General features: G+C 42.2%; 1 protein-coding gene across 1 annotated transcript in view; it reads right to left on the bottom strand.

Annotated features, from left to right (window-relative positions):
- Positions 1-22,056, bottom strand: part of MGST2 (microsomal glutathione S-transferase 2) — a 39,840-nt gene that overhangs the window by 8,430 nt on the left and 9,354 nt on the right. The window contains 1 exon segment of the mRNA XM_024126686.3: positions 2,426-2,496. Within this exon segment, the coding sequence (XP_023982454.2) occupies positions 2,426-2,496 (71 nt within the window).

Genomic DNA, 22,056 nt, shown 5'->3' with positions numbered 1-22,056 from the left:
CTACACTAGGGACCCTCTGTCTTCCTCAACACGTCACAGATGTAAACTGCCAGAGCCCTCTTATAAACACTAGAAGTCTGTCTGTGGGACTCTGATATGCTGGATAAAATGAAATTCATTATTTTCTTAGGTCATAAACATTTTTTTTGGCTTCTACTATATACCAGGTATTATTCTAAGGATTGGAGTTAGCTGTGAAAAAGATACAAGCTCCCTGCCCTTATGGAGTTTATCATCAAAGACAGACGACAAAGGGGAAAACAAGAAGAAAAATAGACTTGAACGTGCTGTGAAGGAAATGAAGGAGGATGGGCCGCCAGGAACTGGAGGAGGCCACCTTTAGGAAGGGTCACGGAAGGCCCCTCTGAGGGGATGACGCTTGTGCTGGGCCCCGAAGGAGGAGAACGAGGGGGCCCAGCAAAGAGCAGGAGGAGAAAAGGTGGAAGCGCCACCCGGCCTCTGAGGAAGGGGAGAGATTCTGAGCACGCCGCGGTTTAGAAACTCCCTATCTAATCCATTACTCCCACAAACCCAATGAGAACTGTTCAAGGCAGTTAATAGGCAAGCTACTCTGGATGAGAAAGAGTGCAAATTACAACAAGATACCCAAGATATCCTTTGACGCCAGAGTTAGCCTATCTGCAGCACAGTGTTCTTGGATGCAAACAGACAGGGCTTATCTTGTTTAAAACAACTTCCAGGATCAGTAGATGTCTGGTTGCGTATCTGCTGTTTAATAGTTGTAAGGACCACAGTCGTCATTAAACTTACCTTGGTTGAAATACCATCCAGCCGTCCACAATGTAATCATAAATATTGGGTAAAACTCCACACAGTTTGTTCTGCAGGAAGAAAACTGGCGGTCAGCCTCATTCAGCCCATCACAGTGAAATCCAAAGGTTCAAATGGCAGAGGCCGAGTCCCATTATCAAAAGGCACTTTTGTTATTAGTCGTGAATGTGGTCTCACCTGACAAGGACCTGCCGCCTTCATTCTTGCCCTTAAGGGATAAAAATGTAAGTTGGAAAAAAGTTAAATCATTCTCTAGAGGACCTTTTAGCTGAAATTTCTCAGTTGACAGTAAAAATTACAGGAGGGGAGGTGATAGGGTTGCCTTTAAAAACCAGCTAGATCTGGGGTTATTTAAATCGTAGCAATCAAGTGTCAAACCCAAATGAGGCCACGAGAGTTATCAGAAAGAAAAAGGGATTGAATTTCTCCAAATAAGGTAGCTGATGCTAGTCTGAGCTCCCGTGAAAGGGGCGGGCAGAGTTTGCATGTAAAGCCCTCAGCTCGCCAAGGATACCCCATTCAAATGGAAAGCAGATGTTTATAGAGTTTCTACATACAGTCGTAGCAGCACTACATCCTTGGAAACTCTTAACAAACAGTACATGGGAGTGAAATAAGTCAGAAGGAGAAAAACAAATACCGTATGCTAACACATATATATGGAATCTAAGAAAAAAAATGTCATGAAGAGATTAGTGGTAGGACGGGAATAAAACACAGACCTACTAGAGCATGGACTTGAGGACATGGGGAGGGGGAAGGGTAAGCTGTGACGAAGTGAGAGACCGGCAGGGACATATATACACTACCAAACGTAAAACAGATAGCTAGTGGGAAGCAGCTGCATAGCACAGGGAGATCAGCTTAGTGCTTTGTGACCACGGAGAGGGGTGGGATAGGGAGGATGGGAGGAAGGGAGACGCAAGAGGGAAGAGATATGGGAACATATGTATACGTATAACTGATTCACTTTGTTGTAAAGGAGAGACTAACACACTATTGTAAAACAGTTACACTCCAATAAAGATGTTAAAAAAAAAAAAAAAAAAAAAAAAAAAAAAAAAAAAAGTACATGGGTTGTTGGGCCAAATACCTATAAACCCTGCTCTGTACTCGAAGGCTACTTTTCTCCTACATTGGGGAATGTTAAGTTGGACAAACGACTTAACCTCTCTGTACTTCAGTTTCCTCACCTGCAAAGCAGGAATGAATTACAGACCCTGCCACAGAGGAAGGTAAATCCTACATATGAGATAATACATGCATGACACTTAAAAACTGTACCTGGCACAAAGTAAGTATTCAATAAATATTAGCTATAATTATTACAGTGAACTGTTAATTCTGTGTTCTGTTCCTGCAAATAAATTAGAATTTAGCATATTAGATTTGAAGACAAAATCGCATGTCATATTCATTCTGGATTCCCCCACGTACAGTTTGTTCCAAGTTTTTAAAAAAATCACTGAATTAAATTGCAATGACGCCAGAGTTAGCCTATCTGCAGCACAGTGTTCTTGGATGCAAACAGACAGGGCTTATTTTGTTTAAAACAACTTCCAGGATCAGTAGATGTCTGGTTGCATATCTGCTGTTTAATAGTTGTAAGGACCACAGTCGTCATTAAACTTACCTTGGTTGAAATACCATCCAGCCGTCCACAATGTAATCATAAATATTGGGTAAAACTCCACACAGTTTGTTCTGCAGGAAGAAGATAAAGACGTGGGTTATTTTATGAAAAATCTATACACCAAAGCAGTGAGTTTTCATCTATACGTAAATGTCCACCCTCTTCTTACAAAAATAATTATAAGAATTAACCTAAAGCGCATTAATGTCCTTACAGGTAAAATTAGTCTTTCAAGGTGGGACTCAAACATTTTTTAAACCTCAGAGCAGGGCTAAGAATCACTCTCCTACATATAAGTTGCCAGCAATAGAAATGAAGTGTAGCTCTTTTCCAAAAGACAGGCCTGGAGATGGTCCTGATTACAAGCCTAAAGATCATTCTGTATCTTATCTAAATAACCCAGAAAATAACTCAATTCATATTAAATGGATTTCTTCCCCAGAATTCCCTTGCATCTATTGCCTTCCATTTGAGTTACTCAACACATTAAAAGTGGTTTTTAAATAATTCCCCTAAAGCCTCCTGAAATAAATGAATGAGCGTATTTCATTCCCATTTTATGGAGGAAAAAAAACTAAAGACTGAGAACCCAAGCTGATGGTTGCCTTGTAGAGAAACAGAGGTAGTCAGTGTCATCTCCAGATTCCAAAGCTCTGTCCTAATGTCAAGTCAAATAGCTTCTATTCATAGAAGACTTGGATGGAAAATTTGACACTATTTTAAGCGAAAGGGAATGCTTCTCTGGAAACTATAATTAATTCATCTGCACCTAGCAAAAGGAAAAAAGATGAACTATATTCATCTTCCTTCCTGTGCTACACCCCCAAGTGATCTTGGTTAGGTTGGCTGAGCTCTTTCCTGACAATATCACAACCAGAAAAAAAACTTTAATGTAATTCATAATGAGGTCTTGAGTTGATCCTGGTGGAAGAGTCATAGTCTACAAGATTAGAAATGATCCTACATCCTTCCTTAAGCCGTAAAGCTTATGTATGTAAGGTTATGAGGCAATTGACCCAGAAACAGTTGATTCTGGTTCTTGAAGCCTGAGTCTTCTAACCCAGGTCACCATGAATGATTCTTCCTTCTTTTTTTCTCTTTTTTTTTTCTCTTTTCTTTCTTAATGAAAAAAAAAGTGTTTGGTTTTGTTTCGTTTTCTTTTGTGACCAAGATGGTAACATGGGAGGCTCTTAAACTTCTCTCCTCCCACAGATGCACTGAATGTACAGATACACACAGAGCAATTGCCTCTGCAAGAAATCCAGAAACCAGCTGAATGACTCCTACACATCAGGCGAATAAGAAAATAGCCACACTGGCAGTACCCTGGTGGCCTAGTGGTTAGGATTCCAGACTTTCACTGTCGTGGCCCAGGTTCAATCTCTGATCAGGGAATTGAGATCCTGCAAGCCGTGTGGCATGCCACCCCCCAACCCCCCAAAAAAAAAGTAGCCACACTGAAATAAGTAGGAGAAGCTGAGACACACTCTCATCATAAATACCACCCCTAGCATAGCACCATACATTCAGGAGAAAATCCTCAACCCCCAGCTTCTCCCTGAGGAGCAAAGGGTTTAGATTGCATATCTAGCACCTCAACTTTTAAGACTTCCACCTGAGGGCTGGGTCCCCAAAACACCTAGTTCTGCAAGCCAATAGGGCTTGCATCCATGAGACCCACAGGACTATAGCAAACAAAGAAGCAATTCTTAACAGAGCACATGAACACTCAGTACAGCTAAGCCTCCAGGGCTCAGTGCAGAGGGAGCAGGCAAAAACTCCTGTCTTCATTCTTTGTCTAGAAAGGGTTTGACTCCATACTTTACAAGCTGATGCCTGGAGACCCAGCTTCTAATTTAGCACATATCCAAGGGCTAGCTGAGATCCTCTCTGGAGCCCAGGGGAGCTCATGGGCACTTCTCTTGCCTACTTCCTTCAATTTGCTCCACTGATAAAACCAGATTGCCAGCATCTGTCTGGAAGGAGTCTGTACACACATCTGGGACCCCAGGTTTTGCAGCTTCTCTCTGAGGGACCGGCCTCCAAATCACTTAGCTCTGATAGCCAATGAGGCTTGCATTCACAAGTCTCACAGGACCATAGCAAACAAAGAAGCAATTTTAAACTTTGCAGGCCAGAAGGGAGTGGGAAGATATGCTCAAAGTGCTGAAAGAAAAAACTGCCAACGAAGAATACTCTACCCTGCAAAGTTGTCCTTCAAAATTGAAGAGATAAAGAATTTTAGAAACAAAATCTGAAGGAGTTCATCACCACTAGACTTGATATAAGAAATGTTAAAGCGAGGTCTTCAGAGAAAAACAAATACTGTATGATATCACTTACATGTGGAATCTAAAAATTTACAACAAACTAGTGAATATAACAAAAAAGAAGCAGTCTCAGAGATATAGAGAACAAACTAGTGATTACCAGTGTAGAAGGGGGCAATAGAGGAGTGGGGGTGTGGGAAGTACAAACTACTGGGTGTAAGATAGGCTCAAGGATGTATTGTACAACACGGGGCATATAGCCAATATTTTGTAACAACTGTAAATGGAAAGTAACCTTTGAAATTTTTATTTAAAAATTAATAAAAATACTGACATATGTAAAAAATATAGGTCCTCAAGTTGAAATGAAAGGATGCTAATTACTAATATGAAAATATATGAAAGTATAAAACTCACCAGTAAAGGTAAATATATAATTTAATTCAGAATTCTCTCATATTGCAGTGATGGTGGGTAAATCACTTACAACTCTAGTATAAAGGTTAAAAGACAAGAGTATTAAAAACAAAACAATAGGGGCTTCCCTGGTGGCGCAGCGGTTGCACGTCCGCCTGCCGATGCAGGGGAACCGGGTTCGCGCCCCGGTCTGGGAGGATCCCACATGCCGCGGAGCGGCTGGGCCCATGAGCCATGGCCGCTGGGCCTGCGCGCCCGGAGCCTGTGCTCCGCAACGGGAGAGGCCACGGCAGAGGGAGGTCCGCATACCACACACACACACACACAAAAAAAATAATAATAATAATTTATTAATAGCTATACAATATTAAAAAATATAAAATTGTGACATCAAAAACATAAAATGGGGAAGGACTATAAAAATATAGAGCTTTTGAATGCATTCAAAGTTAAGTTGCTATCTGCTTAAGATGGACTGTTATAAATATAAGATGTTTCATGTAAGCTTCTTGGTAACCACAAAGCAAAAGTCTATAGTAAAAAAAAAAAACAGTCTATAGTAGATATACAAAAGATAATGAAAAAGGAATCAAAGCATAGCACTATAGAAAATCATCATATCACAAAGGAAGAAAGCAAGAAAGGAACAAAAGAATTACAAAACAGCCAGAAAACAATTAACAAGATGTCAATAGTAAGTTCACACCTATCAATAATGACTTTAAATGTAAATGAACTAAAGTCTCCAATCAAAAAACACAGAGTGGCTAAATGGATAAAAAAATATAAGACCCAACTATATGCTGCCTAAAAGAGATTCAGATAAAATAGACTTTAAGCCAAACACTTTAACAAGAGATACAGATGGTCATTACATAATGATAAAGGGATCAATTCATCAAGAAGATATGACAAGTGTAAATATTTATGCACCCAACATTAGAGCACCTAAATATATAAAGCAAATATTAACAGATCTGAAGGGAGAAACAGACAGCAATACAATAAGAGTAGGAGACTTCAATACCCCACTTTCAACAATGAATAGACCATCCAGATGGAAAATCAAAAAGGAAACATTGGGCTTAAACTACACATTAGACCAGTAGACCTAACAGACATATTCAGAACATTCCAGTTAACAACAGCAAAACAGACATTTCTTCTCAAGTGCATATGGAATAGGATAGATCAACAATAAATAAACTTAAGAATATTGAAATCATATCAAGCATCTTTTCTGACCACAATGGTATGAAACTAGAAATTAATTACAAGAAGAAAACTGGAAAATTCATATATATGTGGAGATTTAAAAACATGCTCTTGAACACGAGTCAAAGAAAAACATCAAAAGGGAAATCAAAATACATCTTGAGACAAATGAAAATGGAGACACAATATACAAAAACTTATGGAGTACAGCAAAAGCAGTTCTAGAGGGAAGTTTATAGTGACAAACACCTACATTAAGAAAAAAAGAAAGATCTCAAATCAACAACCTAAATTTACATTTCAAGGAACTGGAAAAAAGAACAAACTGAGCTCAAACTTAGTAGAAGAAAGGAAAAAGCAAAGGTTAGAGAAAAAAATATGAAATAAAGACTAAAAAGACAAAAGATCAATGAAACTAAAAACTGATTTTTTGAAAAGGTAAGCAAAATTTACAAAACTTTAGCTAGACCAAGAAGAAAAAAAAGAAGACTCAAATAAATAAAATCAGAAATGAAAGAGGAGACATTGCAATTGATCACACAGAAATACTAAGGATCATAAGAAACTATTATGACCAATTATATACCAACAAACTAGACAACCTAAAAGAAATTGATGAATTCCTAGAAATATACAACCTACAAAGTCTGAAACATGAAGAAATAGAAAATCTGAATTGACCAATTACTAGTAAGGAGATTGAATCAGTAATCAAAAACATCCTGACAAAGAAAAGACCAGGACCACAACTGGTGAGTTCTACCAAATACTGAAACAACAGTTAATACCATTCCTTCTCAAATCCTTCCAAAAAATACAAGAGGAGAGAACACTTTCAAATTTGTTTTGTGAGGCCAGCATTACTGTGATACCAAAGCCAGACAAGGACATTACAAGAAAAGAAAATTACAGGTCAATATCCCTGATGAACATAGATACAAAAATTCTCAACAAAATTTTAGCAAACTGAATTCAACAATATATTAAAAGGATCATACGCCACGACTGAGTGGGATTCATCCCAGGGATGTGAGGATGATTCAACATACACAAATCAATCAATGTGATACACCACATTGACAAAATGAAGGATAAAAATCACATGACCATCTCAATAGATGCAGAGAATGCATTTGACAAAATTCAACATCCTTTATGATAAAAACTCTCAATAAACCACGTATAAAAGCAACACACTTCAACATAATAAAGGCCATGTATGACAAGCCCACAGCTAACATCATACTCAACAATAAAAAGCTGAAAACTTTTCCTCTAAACTCAGGAACAAGACAAGCGTGCCTACTCTCATCACTCTTATTCAACATAGTACCGGAAATCTCAGCAATTAAGCAAGAAAAAGAAATAAAAGGCAACCAAATCAGAAAGGAAAAAGTAAAATTGTCTCTGCAGATGACATTATATATAAAAACCCCTAAAGATTCCACCAAAAAACTGTTAGAACTAATAAGTTCAGTAAAGTTGCAGGATACAAAATCAACACACAGAACTTCCCTGGTGGCGCGGTGGTTAAGAATCTGCCTGCCAGTGCAGGGGACATAGGTTCGAGCCCCGGTCCAGGAAGATCCCACGTGCCGCGGAGCAACTAAGCCCATGTGCCACAACTACTGATCCTGTTCTCTAGAACCCACGAGCCACAACTACTGAGCCCATGTGCCGCAACTACTGAAGCCCATGTGCCTAGAGCCCAAGCTCCAAAACAAGAGAAGCCACCACAATGAGAAACCTGCATACCACAACGAAGAGAAGCCCCTGCTCACCACAACTAGCGAAAGCCTGCACGCAGCAACGAAGACCCAACAACAAAGACCCAATGCAGCCAAAAATAAATAAATAATTTTTTTAAAAACAAAATCAACGTACAAAATCATTTGTGTATGTATACACCAACAATGAACTATCAGAAAGATAAATTAAGAAAACAATACCATTTACAACTGCATCAAAATGAATAAAATATTTGGGAATAAATTTAAACAGGGAGGTAAAGACCTATAAACTGAAAACTACAAAACACTGATGAAAGAAATTGAAGATGACACAAATAAATGAAAAGGTATTCCATGCTAATAAATTGGAAGCATTAAGATTGTTAAAATGTCCATAATACTCACAGCAATCTACAGATTCAATGCAATTCCTATCAAAATTCCAGTGGCATTTTTCACAGAAATAGAAAAAACTTCTAAATTTCATATGGAACCAAAACAAGAACATGAATAGCTAAAGGAATCTTGAGAGAGAAGAACAAAGCTGGAGGCATTGCACTTCCTGATTTCAAATTATATTACAAAGCTGTAGTAATTGAAACAGTATAGTATTGGCATAAAAACAGACACATAGATTAATGGAACAGAATAGAGAACCAGAAACAAACCCATGCATATGTGGTCAATTAGTTTTTACAAAGGAGCCAAGAATATACAATGGGGAAAGTATAGTCTCTTCAGTAAATGGTGTTGAGAACACTGGACAGCCAAATGCAAAAGAATGAAACTGTACCCCTGTTTTACACCATACACAAAAATCAACTCTAAGTGGATTAAAGACTTGAACATAAGACCTGAAACCATAAAACTCATAAAAGAAGACATAGGGGAAAATATTCTTGACATTGGCCTTGGCAATGATTTTTTGAATTTGGCACTAAAAGCAAAGGCAACAAAAACAAAAATAAACAAGTGGGACTACATCAAACTAAAAAGCTTCTTCACAGCAAAGGAAACTGCCAACAAAATGAAAAGGCAATCTATGGAATGGGAAAAAATATTTGCAAACCACACATTCGATAGGGGGTTACTACCCAAAATACACAAAGAACACATACAACTCAATAGCAGAGAGAACCAAATAACCCAATTAAAAAAAGGGCAGAGAACCTGAATAGACATTTTTCCAAAGACATAAATGATCAACAGGTACCTGAAAAGGTGCTCAACATCTCTAATCATCAGCGGAATGCAAATCAAAACCACAGTGAGATATCACCTCACACTTGTTAAAATGGCTGTTATCAAAAAGACAAGGAACAAGTGCTGGCAATAACTTGGAGAAAAGGGAACCTTTTACACCACTGATGGGAGTGTAAACTGATGCGACCACTATGGAAAACAGTATGGAGGGTCCTCAAAAAATTAAAACTAGAACTACCATCTGATCCAGCAATCCCACTCCTGTGTATATATCCAAAGGAAATGAAATCACCATCTTGAAGAGATATCTGTACTCTCATCTTGATTACAGTGTTATTCACAGTAGCCAAGATATGGAAACAACCTAAGTATCCAACTGTGGATGAATGGATAAAGAAAACGTGATATACATATATGTAATGAAATATTATTCCAACATTTAAAAAGAAGGAAATCCTGCCATTTAGGACAAACTGGATGAACCAGCAGGGCCTTATGCTAAGTGAAATAAGCCAGATAAAGAAAGACAAATAGTGCATGGTATCACTTACATGTAGAATCTTTAAAAAAAAAAAAAAAAAAAAAGGTGAACTCACAGAAACAGAGAGTAGAATGGTAGGTGTCATGGCCTGAGGGTGAGCAAAATAGGGAGAGACTAATAAAAAGGTACAAACTTTCAGTTATTAAAGGAATGAGGTCTGAGGATCTAATATATAACATGGTGACTATAGTTGATAACACTTATTGTATAATTAAAATATGCTAAGAGAGTAGAACTTAAGTGCCCTCACCAAAAAAAAAAAAAAAAAAAAAAAAAGAGTAAATATGTAAAGGGTAAATATGTAAGGTAAGGGATGTATTAATTAACTCAGTGGGGGAAATCCTTTCACAAATTATACATTTATCAAATCATCATGTTGTACACTTTAAATATCTTACAATTTTATTTGTCAATTATACCTCAATAAATCTGAAAAAAAATCTCTGACTCAAAAAAAGAAGGAGGGGCTTCCCTGGTGGCGCAGTGGTTGAGAATCCGCCTGCCGATGTAGGGGACACGGGTTCGTGCCCCAGTCCGGGAAGATCCCACATGCCGCGGAGCGGCTGGGCCCGTGGGCCATGGCCGCTGGGCCTGCGCGTCCGGAGCCTGTGCTCCGCAACAGGAGAGGCCACGACAGTGAGAGGCCCGCGTACCGCAAAAAAAAAAAAAGAGAAGAAGAAAGCCTAATTACAAAGCATAATTCTTTCCTCATTCTCCATAATTCTTTCCTCATTCTCCATAAATCTACAGGAAATTGTGCATGGGTCAACTCAACCTTATTAGTTTCTGACTCAACTACAAAAACTAGAAAAAACTCCCTGCTAATCATTCAGCCATCTCTTAAAGCTGGGTAAAAAAGCTTCATAACTAACCGCATAACTCAGCGCTCATATAAAGACCACAGCTGGTGCAGAGTCAGAAGCACGAGTGGACCTTTCTAACCCTGAGCCGGCAATGACAACGGTAAAGTCACCCACTTAGCTCTCTAAGAGCCAGAAGAGTGATCATCAGACCCCTGGCACACCAGAAATGCAGAATACGAATGCCAAATGCTTTCCTCTTCATTTTTTTTTTACTGTTGCCGTTAAGGCCTGAAAGGCCACTGGAATGACCTAAGGAATATCTCGTCCAGGGCCTGACACTGATATCCTCACAAACCATAGCCACAACTTTCTCATTCTTAGGGAAATAACTGAGCTTTGTCTTTCTGCCATTTCCTATCCTTGGCATTATTTTGCTTCTGACGGTTGCCTTTTTACTAACGTCTTTTAAAGTTGGTGAGTTCCTATGGTAGGTTAAGTGAAAAGATACTTTACAAATGTGAATAGTCAGAATAATTACAGCTATGTTAAAAAACATTTCCTTTTCCTGGGCTCAATCCATGGACCTGTTTTCCATCAAGTAAAAGAGAACAGGAGCAGAGGCGGGCTCTATTTTCCACACCCGATGCCAAGGGGATTATCCCCTTTGTCTTCTTCTATGACTTTTATCCTTTTTGGAAACAAAACACAATTGTCCCATCTTCCATCTAGTCTTGTAAAACACCTTAAATTATCCCAAAATTTAAGGGGTAAGTTCTTCCACAACACGACACAAAATTAGCCATGGTGAGATTTTTTTTAAAAATCACCCTCGGACTTCCCTGGTGACGCAGTGGTTGGGAATCCGCCTGCCGATGCAGGGGACACGGTCCCTGGTCCAGGAGGATCCCACATGCCAGAGAGCAACTAAGCCCGTGAGCCACAACTATTCTGAGCCTGTGTTCCAGAGCCCGTGAGCCACAACTACTGAGCCCGCGTGCCAAAACTACCAAAGCCCGTGCACCCTAGAGACCGTGCCACAACTACTGAGCCCGCGTGCTGCAACTACTAAAGCCCACGTGCCTAGAGCCTGCGCTCCACAACAGAAGCCACCGCACCTCAACAAAGAGGAGCCCCCTCCCGCTGTAACTAGAGAAAGCCCACACGCAGCAACGAAGACCCAGCGCAGCCAAAAGAAATAAATAAAAATTTTTTAAAAAATCACCCTCAAAATCAGTCCATATTATTCTTCATAAAGTCTAACTATTTAGAAGGTTTTTTCTCCCCACTGTACTAGCAGCCTCGGCTAGGCATGTGGGGCAGATGATATTATATAAAAGCATCCCAGCCAAACCCAAACTGAGCTGCAGAGGCAGAACCTTGGGTCTGTGGCCCCTGTGGGCATCCATCCACACACACTGAGACGCACGTGCGCTTCTGTGTCTCTTATTTGCAAGAGGAAGAAGGCCTCTGGGCAAGAAAGAGTGAGGAAAGAGGAAATGAGGAAAACGGAGGGATGTTCTGGGGTCTTTCCCACCCCTGCCCAAGCCAGGGGACCGGTTTCACACCTGAGTGGAGACCAGGCTGAAAGCTGAAGGACGGTCTTCATGAAAGGACTGGTGAAACTCCAGATGCCTGCAGTGCTATGCCTCAGACAGAAGTGCCAAACAGCTGCAGAGGGCCACAGCCCTCACCTGCCTCTGCCACAGACCAAAGAGCAGCCGGAGAGCAGTCATGGAAGACTCCAGAACCTGGGGAGGGATCCCGAACTCACAGGACCGGAGGACCGGAGCAGGGCAGTGGCGTGGCCCCTCCCTTCAGTTGCTAGGCAGCAGAGCTGTCCCTGCCCACATCCCCGGGGGCTCCAGGAAGTAAGTGAGAAGATGGGGGAAAGGGGTGCCGAGGTCCCGGGGGAGCAGGGGCGGTTAGAAGGCACGGAGACTCAGGCAGGGATGTGAGTGTAACTGCATTTGTGCTCCCAGAGGGCACAGCCTGGTGTATGTGGGCAGTTTAGGACCATATCTCTGCACCCTCCTCCCCTAAGAAATGAGACTCTTTGTCCCCTATAAGCCGTCAGTCACTGTTGGTCTCACCCTGACCTCATGTCCAGCTGCGCTCCTTGTACTTTTCTCCTGGTCCCTTGTTTACCGACCCGCTTTAAGCCCTGAAGATGTGTCCCACTATCATCTTTCAGAGATTGAAAATAATCCTCTGACAGCCAGCCCGGGGCCCTGCTATTGCTAACGGTCTTCTCTGCTGCTGCCTGCTGAAGGCACCAGGTATTGCTTGGCCTTAAAATAACTGGAATCCCATTCTGGCTGCTCAGTCTGACCTCCTGCACCTCCTCCACCACGTGACCGTGTCCTTCCACCACCAGCACTTTCGGGTCCCTGCAGATCCCACAGCAGCGCTAAGTGGTCCACGCCCGGACGTGCCCTAGAACAACTTGTTCACCGTGAGCTGTCCACAGACACTGTTTAACTCAAGGGGACCAAACACTGAAAATGTGTCCTTCACAATCCTATCGGTGACTAATTACAGTCACTTTGACAGGAAAACCAGAGTGAAAAATAATTGATGATCTCTTTTTGGACATGAAGGCAGATTATATTACAGGCGATCCTCAGGAAAAATCTCCTACGGGACAGAAATGGGACAGAAGTCGGCTGGCAGCAGCTGTGTCAGCTTCCCTTTGCGTGGGAACACAGGGTAATGTTGGTTCTGACCACTGCTGGACCGCCCCATTTCCTGCGTGTCCTCGCTGAGGGAAAATGAGTCTGTCTACTCATTCCCTGGTGAGAGCCCTCTTTGCACTATAATCCTGTGCCCTTTGATATTTAAGCTTCCCATAAAAAGATGAGGGAGAAGCTTCTCTTTTGTTATAGGCAGACGTCACCATGGGCCTCAAGTTCCACCCAGGGGTAATAACGGAAAGAGTCTTTACTAGAAGAACAGTGGGGTGACCAGCCATCCTGGTTTGCCCTGGACTGAACAGGTTTTCAGAACGTGGGCCTTTGATTTTTTAAACCAGGACAATCCGGGGTTTGCCTGCAACGGAGGGATTTCCTGGGACACAGAAATCGGAGTGCTAAAACTGAGAAAGTCCCAGGCAAACTGGAAAGAGTTGGTCACCCTAGAAGATGGACCAATGGAGCCCATGGAGATTGAATATTTAAAGCCACTGAAAGCCCCCATCGTCCGTCCCCAACTCCAAGGGAGCCTGGGCCTGGGGGCTCAGGACATGTGACCATTGTAGATCCCCGTCTGGACCCGAAGGCTGGGAGCAGTGAAGGTCGTCCTAAACTAAGTACTGCTTGGGCCCTGTCTCCGTCATTAAGTGTATGTACTAGAAAGCTCACCCCATACTGGAAAAGAAAGAATCATATTGCGTTCTGGCAGTTCCTAAAACCCTAGTCTCTTGACTTTTTTAAATTGCATAACCCCAATAAAAAATATCCACATGTCCTACTATAGCAGAGGCGGCTGGCTGACAACAGGGATGGTGTGAAGTTGGTGCTGTGCACTAGCTGCCCCGTCAGGGATACACTTCCCAGCCTCCTGGGATCTTAGTGGGGCTACTTCTTGCCAACGGAAAGTAAGTGAAATGAAATACGCCACTTCTGAGCCAGATGGCTAAGCAGCTGGTGTGCCAAGCTCCCTTCACCCCACACACTGGTTGCATGGAGAGAATGCTGAGGACCCAGATGGGGACAGAACCCTTAGATGGAAGAAGTCTTGGTCCCTAAATGACCACGTGAAAGGCCACCCAACCAGGAGCACCCATGTAGGATTTGACATGAGCAAGAAAAACAGTAAACTTCCATTACATTAAACCACTGGGAATATGGGATTGATCCATTAGCACAGTTAATACATTCGACTGGAAAAGAGTATCATATACATTATAAAACAAACACAAAATAGAAATTTAAAAGATGGTATTTTAAGAGTAAATATAAATAGGAGCTCCAATGTTTTCCTCACTCCCACAGCAGGGTCCTTAGCGTGCCCCCTCAATGTGTACACATCACTTGGGAAATCTTTGGCCTAAAACACTTCTGAATATGAAGTGAAACTTTGCTTATGACAATCGTGTTCATAGAGAATCTGAACCATTTCCCAGAGAGGAAAACCTGAACAGCCAGAAGACACTTCTAATGCCATGCTTAGAGTATGACATCTTTTAAAAATAAAAAGCAGGGCTTCCCTGGTGGCGCAGTGGTTGAGAGTCCGCCTGCCGATGCCGGGGACACGGGTTCGTGCCCCGGTCCGGGAGGATCCCACATGCCGTGGGGCGGCTGGGCCCGTGAGCCATGGCCGCTGAGCCTGCGCGTCCGGAGCCTGCGCTCCACGACGGGAGAGGCCACAACAGTGAGAGGCCCGCGTACCGCAAAAAAATAAAATAAAATAATAATAATAATAAATAAAAAGCAGACAAGGCAACTTAAAGGTTTCCCTCGTTCAAGACTTTTGCTGCTCCTTTTTCTTTCTTCTTTTGTTTTGGTGACTTGTTCTGAAACGCCACCAGTAGGCTGCACACCTCCATGAGCTACTTGCACTATGAACAGATGACCCAGCCTTGGTCTGCTGGCTTTTGACCCTAAGAAGTGCTTTGGATTATTACACTGGCTGGGGGGGTCAGAGCAACAGGTTAACATGCTCAGAAAAGGCTTGGGGATGAGAGGTTGCGGGAGCTAATCTTTTTATATAGATCTGTAACTATCTAAATTGTTTGTCAAGTAACCCTCTGGGACACGGGAGGGAGGCCGCTGCTAATGGCAGGAGGGCATGAAATCTAACTAGCACTTCAGTGGTGCTGCTGAAAAGGAACAGGATGGGGAGATGAGGGAGTGAGGCTGGCAGCTCATCCAAATTCTAGCTGCCTCTCGTTCCCTGACTACCTGAGAATCACCCAGCTTGTGTGACAGAAGCTGTTTGGTGGTGGTGTGGACTAAATGTCTGTCTCTCCAAAACTTACATGCCGAAGCCCTAACCCCTCAGTGAGGCTGTATTTGGAGTAAGGAAGTAATTAAGGTTACATGAGATCAGAAGTGTGGAGCCCTGATCCAATAGGATTGGTGCCCTTATAAGAAGAAACGCCAGAGGGCTCTCTGACACCTGCCAGACTGACTGACTCTGACTCTCTCTCCCTCCCTCCCTCTCTCTCTCTCTCTCTCTCCTCTCCCTCTCCCACGCCTCCACCAAGGAAAGGCCATGTGAGGACACATTAAGCCAAGAGAAGAAAGCTCTCACCAGAAATAGAATCAGCCAGAACCTTGATCTTAGACTTGCAGCCTCCAAAACTGTGAAAAATAAATATCTGTCATTGAAGCCACCCAGTCTATGGCATTTTGTTACAGTGGCCCCAGCTGACTAATACAAGGTGGGTTTTAGAGGAGGGTGGAGTTTGAAGAACTCATCATTTAGTCATTCTCTCATCTTGGAGAACCCAAGCCCTTTATAACTCAGTGAAAAAGTACATCTTGGGATTTCAGCTAATGTCTAAGATCGGTACACTTGTAATAAGAATGGAGATGTGTTTATTGTCTCTCTAGTATTTATCATTTTTGTACTTAATACAAAAGTAGGTGACTCATATTACTATAATCCTGGTGTTGCAGAATATTTGAAAAATTACTCTATTTGTGAATTTTCCTTTTCTCCATAGGTTTTAGGCATGCATTATGGTCAACAGTTTTAATTTCTAAACTTCAGGATTCAAAGTGACTATAAGGTGTTAGTAAAATGGCAGGAAAAAAAAGGAAGAAGAAAAAGAAGAACTCTAGTAGAGTAAGAAAAGGCTAACATTTCTAAAGAGTTCTCAGATTCATGATGATTGGGTTTACTTGTACCTTGTGGCAGGTTCATTCTGGAACAGGAACTTAATAATTCCGCATTAAGCAAATAGAGTACGTACAAGAAAGAAGTAAGAGGCAATTCTTCTACCTCACCCAGAACTGATGGAACCATTGTTGGGATACTATGTACATTTCTAGGCTCCAGGTTTAGAAATAATATGAAAAATTTTAGTCTAAAGAGAACAACCAAATTTTTTAATGATTGAAAAAAAAGCTGAATTTCTGCTACCTAGCCTCAAAATACAGAAGATGAAAGACATTTAATAATGGTCCTCAAGTGTATGAAAAAGAGTGAGGTCATCAGCAGCTATTCTTCTCTTCCGGTGAGGATAGAATCAGAGGAAATATATTTAAATTACAACAAGATCAATTTATTACTTGGATCTACTTTTTAAATTTATAAAAGCCTTTAATCTAAAGGGATCAAGGTGCTCAAATTAGACAATTTTCTAAGCTTAGCAATACCATGAAGAAAAGGCCCTCCGTGAAATTACAGCTGCTATTTTCATAATTTCGAAGAGTGTATTCTGGCAAAAGACTGCAAAACTCGAGAAAGAGTCACCTCTAACGCCCTCCCTGGAGGAAGGGAAGAGGAAATGAATGGGGCCTCTAGAGAAGGGGCCCTGGGCTAGTAACTCGCGTAAGCTGGCTCCATAATAATCATCACGGCTTGACAAGTAAGTATCCAACTTGAGGCGACCCTCACACAGGAAACAGGTACTCCAGGGGCGGTCAGACGGACCTTGAAATGGTTGCTATGAGATGTCCAATTCCGCTCAAAGAATTAGTCATAACAGCGGGTTTCTTGACTACGCTTAGGGCGAAGCAGCAGAAGAAAGAGTAGGGGAAGGGGCAGCGTTTCTGTTACTCATGAGGTCATAAGATCTTCAAGGGAGGCTGAAGGGACTCATTGTTTCGGTCCAGGAGAGCCAGAAAAGAAAGTGCATTCCCTCTTGGGGGTTTGCAGAGCTCAAGGGAGCCTTCCCTGAGAAAGAGAACAGGTAGCCAAGTAGGCTTTGGAAGAAACTGGTTATCCCAGGGGCTCCTGCCCTAACTACCTCAGATAAAGTCGAAATGGCTTCACCAGCCATGAATCTTCTCTGATCTGGCCAAGTTCATCGTAAACCTTCGAACCTAAGGCAAGAACTGGGCTAGTGCCCTGGAACAGCCAAGAAGAAATTCAGAGAAGGGAGTAGGACCATTCCCATCCACCCTTCAGAGAGAACCCAGGACAACTATACTGTGACCTTAAAGGTATTTTATGGCTCCAAATCCCCCACCCCACCCTAAGCTTGGCTATTATTTTTTAACCCCTCTCTGTTCTGCCATGATTAAGCAAACAAAACACATTTAACAAGGAAATTGGATTTGGATACTTATAAACAGCAACTTAAGAGAAATATTTGGAAATGGTGTCCAGCTTTATTCCTAGGACAAGAGGAGTCCAGAGGCAGAAAAGGAAGGAGAGAGCAGTAACTCGAAAGAAAATCAAATCTGTGAAAACTATGTGAACGAACGTAGAACCAGAAGTGACCCAGGAATTTCGCCTACTGGAAATCCAACACTCCCTAACAAAGTCTCAGAACGTGAAAGACAAAGTGAGAAGATGCAGAATTTCCTCCTGTGATCATTTGTATAAATAGTCTGGTATCTCCCAAACTCCAAACATTAATATATTACTGTCAAAAATTTAGCTTCTCCATATACCTCTTATTATTTTTCTATGAATCAACTTCTTTTTGACTCAAACAAATTCGGAAAAATGAAATTGTTCCCACTTGCGGTAGTGATGTAAGAGTATAACTTTCTAAATAAATAAAAATAAATGCCATGAAAACAGAAAGTTGTCAGATTCTTATTAGATGCTATTGATTGCTGGAGACTCTGAGCATGAGACCCTTCCTCTGCTGAATGGGGGGAAATGGGTGTCCAGATGGTGTCGAGAACACATCCCAAGGACTTCCTCCACAAGCCATGCGGCACGGCAAATAAAAAAAAAGACTGAGACAATCCTTATCCCAGAACCCAAGAGGCTCAGCAACTGGGGCCCAGGTCCCTTGGAGGCCAAAGGCTGAAACAGAAGAATTCGTTGAAAGACTGTAGAAGGAGGCCTTTGGCTCCGCTCCACCTCTGAGCCCCACCCTACTCCTCCATCAGAGGAGATGGGAGGATTATTGTCTGGAGAAACTGAACCAGAGAATCTCTGGGGGCTCCAAGAACAATGGAGCGTGAGGGTAAAATTCTGTACTGATCATAGTGCGAATTCACATACTGCACAGTGGAAGAAGCTTCCTTCCTTCACCCTCCACACTGTCAGACTACTAGAAGGCAGGCCTAATATACCCACCCTCCTCCCTCACCCTTCACTCCCTCCTCCCTCACAGGGGAGTTAAGGGTGTTTTTCCTAGAGGAAGTTAACGGTCCCATAAAGATGACCTACAGATGCCATCAGCTGGGGTCCCCCCAGAAGAAAGCTGCCTCCTGATCCATCACCCTTCAGTGAAGCTGCCTACTCAGTAAGGCCCGTCTGGGCACACAGAGCCCCCAGTTCTCTCCCTAGTGCCTCTTTCTTAAATTGCACAGATAGCCAATCAAGAATGACCTGAGGGCTTCCCTGGTGGCGCAGTGGTTGAGAGTCCGCCTGCCGATGCAGGGGACACGGGTTCGTGCCCCTGTCCGGGAAGATCCCACATGCCGCGGAGCGGCTGGGCCCGTGAGCCATGGCCGCTGAGCCTGCGCGTCCGGAGCCTGTGCTCCGCGGCGGGAGAGAAAAAAAAAAAAAAAAAAAAAGAATGACCTGACATTTGAGTAAAGCCTCTAGGGTCTCTTTTGCTCAGATCGCTTTGCTGGACCCTTGTTTTCTTGGCCTCATCAGGCTGGAGGGCTCTAGGTTCAGTCCTTGGTCCTCTCCTCTTTTTTTTTTTTTTTTTTTTTTTTGCAGAGTTGCCCTCTTGAAGTTTACCTTATAGCCAAGGAAGACAGAAAATACACAATAAGCAGATAATACCATAAGAAAATAAGATATTGTGTAAGAGGGTGGTGTTAAGCTATACAAGAAAAACGAGAGCATTATATAGGGACGTGGGGGTGGGTTGCTGGGGGGTGAGCTAGAGTGGGTTGCAGTTTAAACAGAGCGGTCAGTGTAGTCCCACTGTGAAGGTGGCACTTGCACAAAGACTTGAAGCAGGTGAAGGAGTTAGCCATGTGGCCATGTAGGGAAGACGCTCTTGAGATAGAGGAAACAGCCAATGCAAGGACTTTAAGTGGAAATGTGACTGGTGGGTTAGCAAAGAAGTTAGTGTAGCTGAGAGAGGAGGCTGGCAGAGAGTGGTAGGAGGGAAAGTCACAAAGGTAATGGATGACCAGAGCAGGCAGGGCCTTGAAGGCCATTGTAAGGACTTTGGCTTTTTCTCTAAGTGAAACGGAAAGTCGTTACAGGGTTTTAAGCAGAGGAGTAACATGATCTTGCATTTTAAAAGGATCACTTTGTCTGTTTTGCAGAGAATAGACTGGGCGCATTGGTAGAAGCAGAAAATTCAGTTAGGAAGCGACTGCAAAAATTCGGGTGAGGGATGATGGCGACTTGAACCAGGAAGATAGCAGGTGACATATGAGATATGGCAGATTCTGTATATATTTTGAGGGTAGAGCCAATAGGATTTCAACAAATGTGGAGTGTGAGAAGAGTCAGGAACAGCTTTCAGATTTTTGGCCTGAGCATCCTGAAGGATGGAATTGTGATTAACTGAGTCAGAGAGGGCTGCAGGAGGAGCAGTTCTGGGGGGGAAGACCAGGAGATGTGACTTAACGCTACAGCTAAGGAGAGGCTTTAGACACTGTGCTCTACTAAGCTATTTGGATCATTTGTTATTGCATCATAAACTGGCTAATACATTGTTGCTTACGCATCCAAGCAGAGATGGAGAGTAGACAGTTGGATATACCAATCTGCATTTTAGCAGGGAGATCTGAACTGGAAATATAAGTTCAGGATCTCTGCCAGAGTTGTTCACTACTATCTCCCAACAGTTCCTAATACACAGAGGTGCTCAAAAAATATTTAACAGGTGAATAACAAATAAAAATTAAAGACAAAGGCCAAAATAGAAAAATAAGAAGGAACTTGGAAGAAACAGAAATGATAAAGGAGATTTTTAAGTCATTAAAATCCTCAGAAAAGAATAAACTGCATCTATGAAACAAGAAAGGAATGATATAATAGCAGCAGCAACAAGAAGAACTAAAGAACAATCAAAGGATAAAAATTAATTCTTAGGAATTAAATTCATATTTGAATTTTTTTAAAAATCAGTAAAAAGTTGGAAGTTCAAGAAATTCCCTGAAAGAACAAAAGTCCAAGAAGATGAAAAACTCTAAAGGAGATTTTTTTTTAAGTCTTTAAAATCCTCAGAAAAGAATAAACTGCATCTATGAAACAAGAAAGGAATGATATAATAGCAGCAGCAACAAGAAGAACTAAAGAACAATCAAAGGATAAAAATTAATTCTTAGGAATTAAATTCATATTTGAATTTTTTTAAAAATCAGTAAAAAGTTGGAAGTTCAAGAAATTCCCTGAAAGAACAAAAGTCCAAGAAGATGAAAAACTCAAGATAAAAGAAAACTAAAGATCAGTCCAGGAGGTCAACTTACGACTAATATATATTTTAAGAATGAGGGACAGGGCTTCCCTGGTGGCTCAGTGGTTAAGGATCTACCTGCCAGTGCAGGGGAAACGGGTTTGAGCCCTGGTCCGGGAAGATCCCACATGCCACAGAGCAACAAAGCCCGTGTGCCACAACTACTGAGCCTGCACTCTAGAGCCCGTGAGCCAGAACTACCGAGCCTGCATGCTGCAGCTACTGAAGCCCACACGTCTAGGGCCCGTGCTCCGCAACAAGAGAAACCACCACAATGAGAAGCCCACACACCGCAATGAACAGTAGCCCTCACTCACCGCAACTAGAGAAAGTCCGTGCACAGCAACGAAGATCCAACGCAGCCATAAAGAAATAAATAAATGAATTTATTTTAAAAAAAAGAATGAGGGACTTCGCTGGTGGTCCAGTTGTTAAGACTCTCACTCCCAGTGCAGGGGGCCCAGGTTCTATCCCTGGTCAGGGAACTAGATCCCATATGCATGCTGCAACTAAGAGTTCGAATGCCACAACTAAGGAGCCTGAATGCCGCAACTAAGGAGTTGGCGAGCTGCAACTAAGAAGCCCACCTGCCGCAACTAAGACCCAGCAAAACCAAATAAATAAATAAATAAATAAATATTTTTAAATAAATAAATAAAATAAAATAAATAAAAGATCCTACAGGCCACATCGAAGACCCCACGTGCTGCAACTAAGATCCGGTGCAGCCAAATAAATAAATAAATATTTTTAAAAAGAATGAAAGAACAGAGAAAATAAGAAGACAAAATTTAGGGGTAAACAATATTTTAAAATATTCTAGAACAGGGCTTCCCTGGTGGTGCAATGGTTGAGAGTCCGCCTGCCGATGGAGGGGACGCGGGTTCGTGCCCCGGTCCGGGAAGATCCCACATGCCGCGGAGCGGCTGGGCCCGTGAGCCATGGCCGCTGAGCCTG

The sequence above is a fragment of the Physeter macrocephalus genome, chromosome 7, assembly GCF_002837175.3.
Source record: "Physeter macrocephalus isolate SW-GA chromosome 7, ASM283717v5, whole genome shotgun sequence".
NCBI classification, from domain to species: Eukaryota; Metazoa; Chordata; class Mammalia; order Artiodactyla; family Physeteridae; genus Physeter; species Physeter macrocephalus.
The sequence above is the reverse complement of the archived record's forward strand: the minus strand, read 5'-3'. Positions and strand labels throughout refer to the sequence as shown.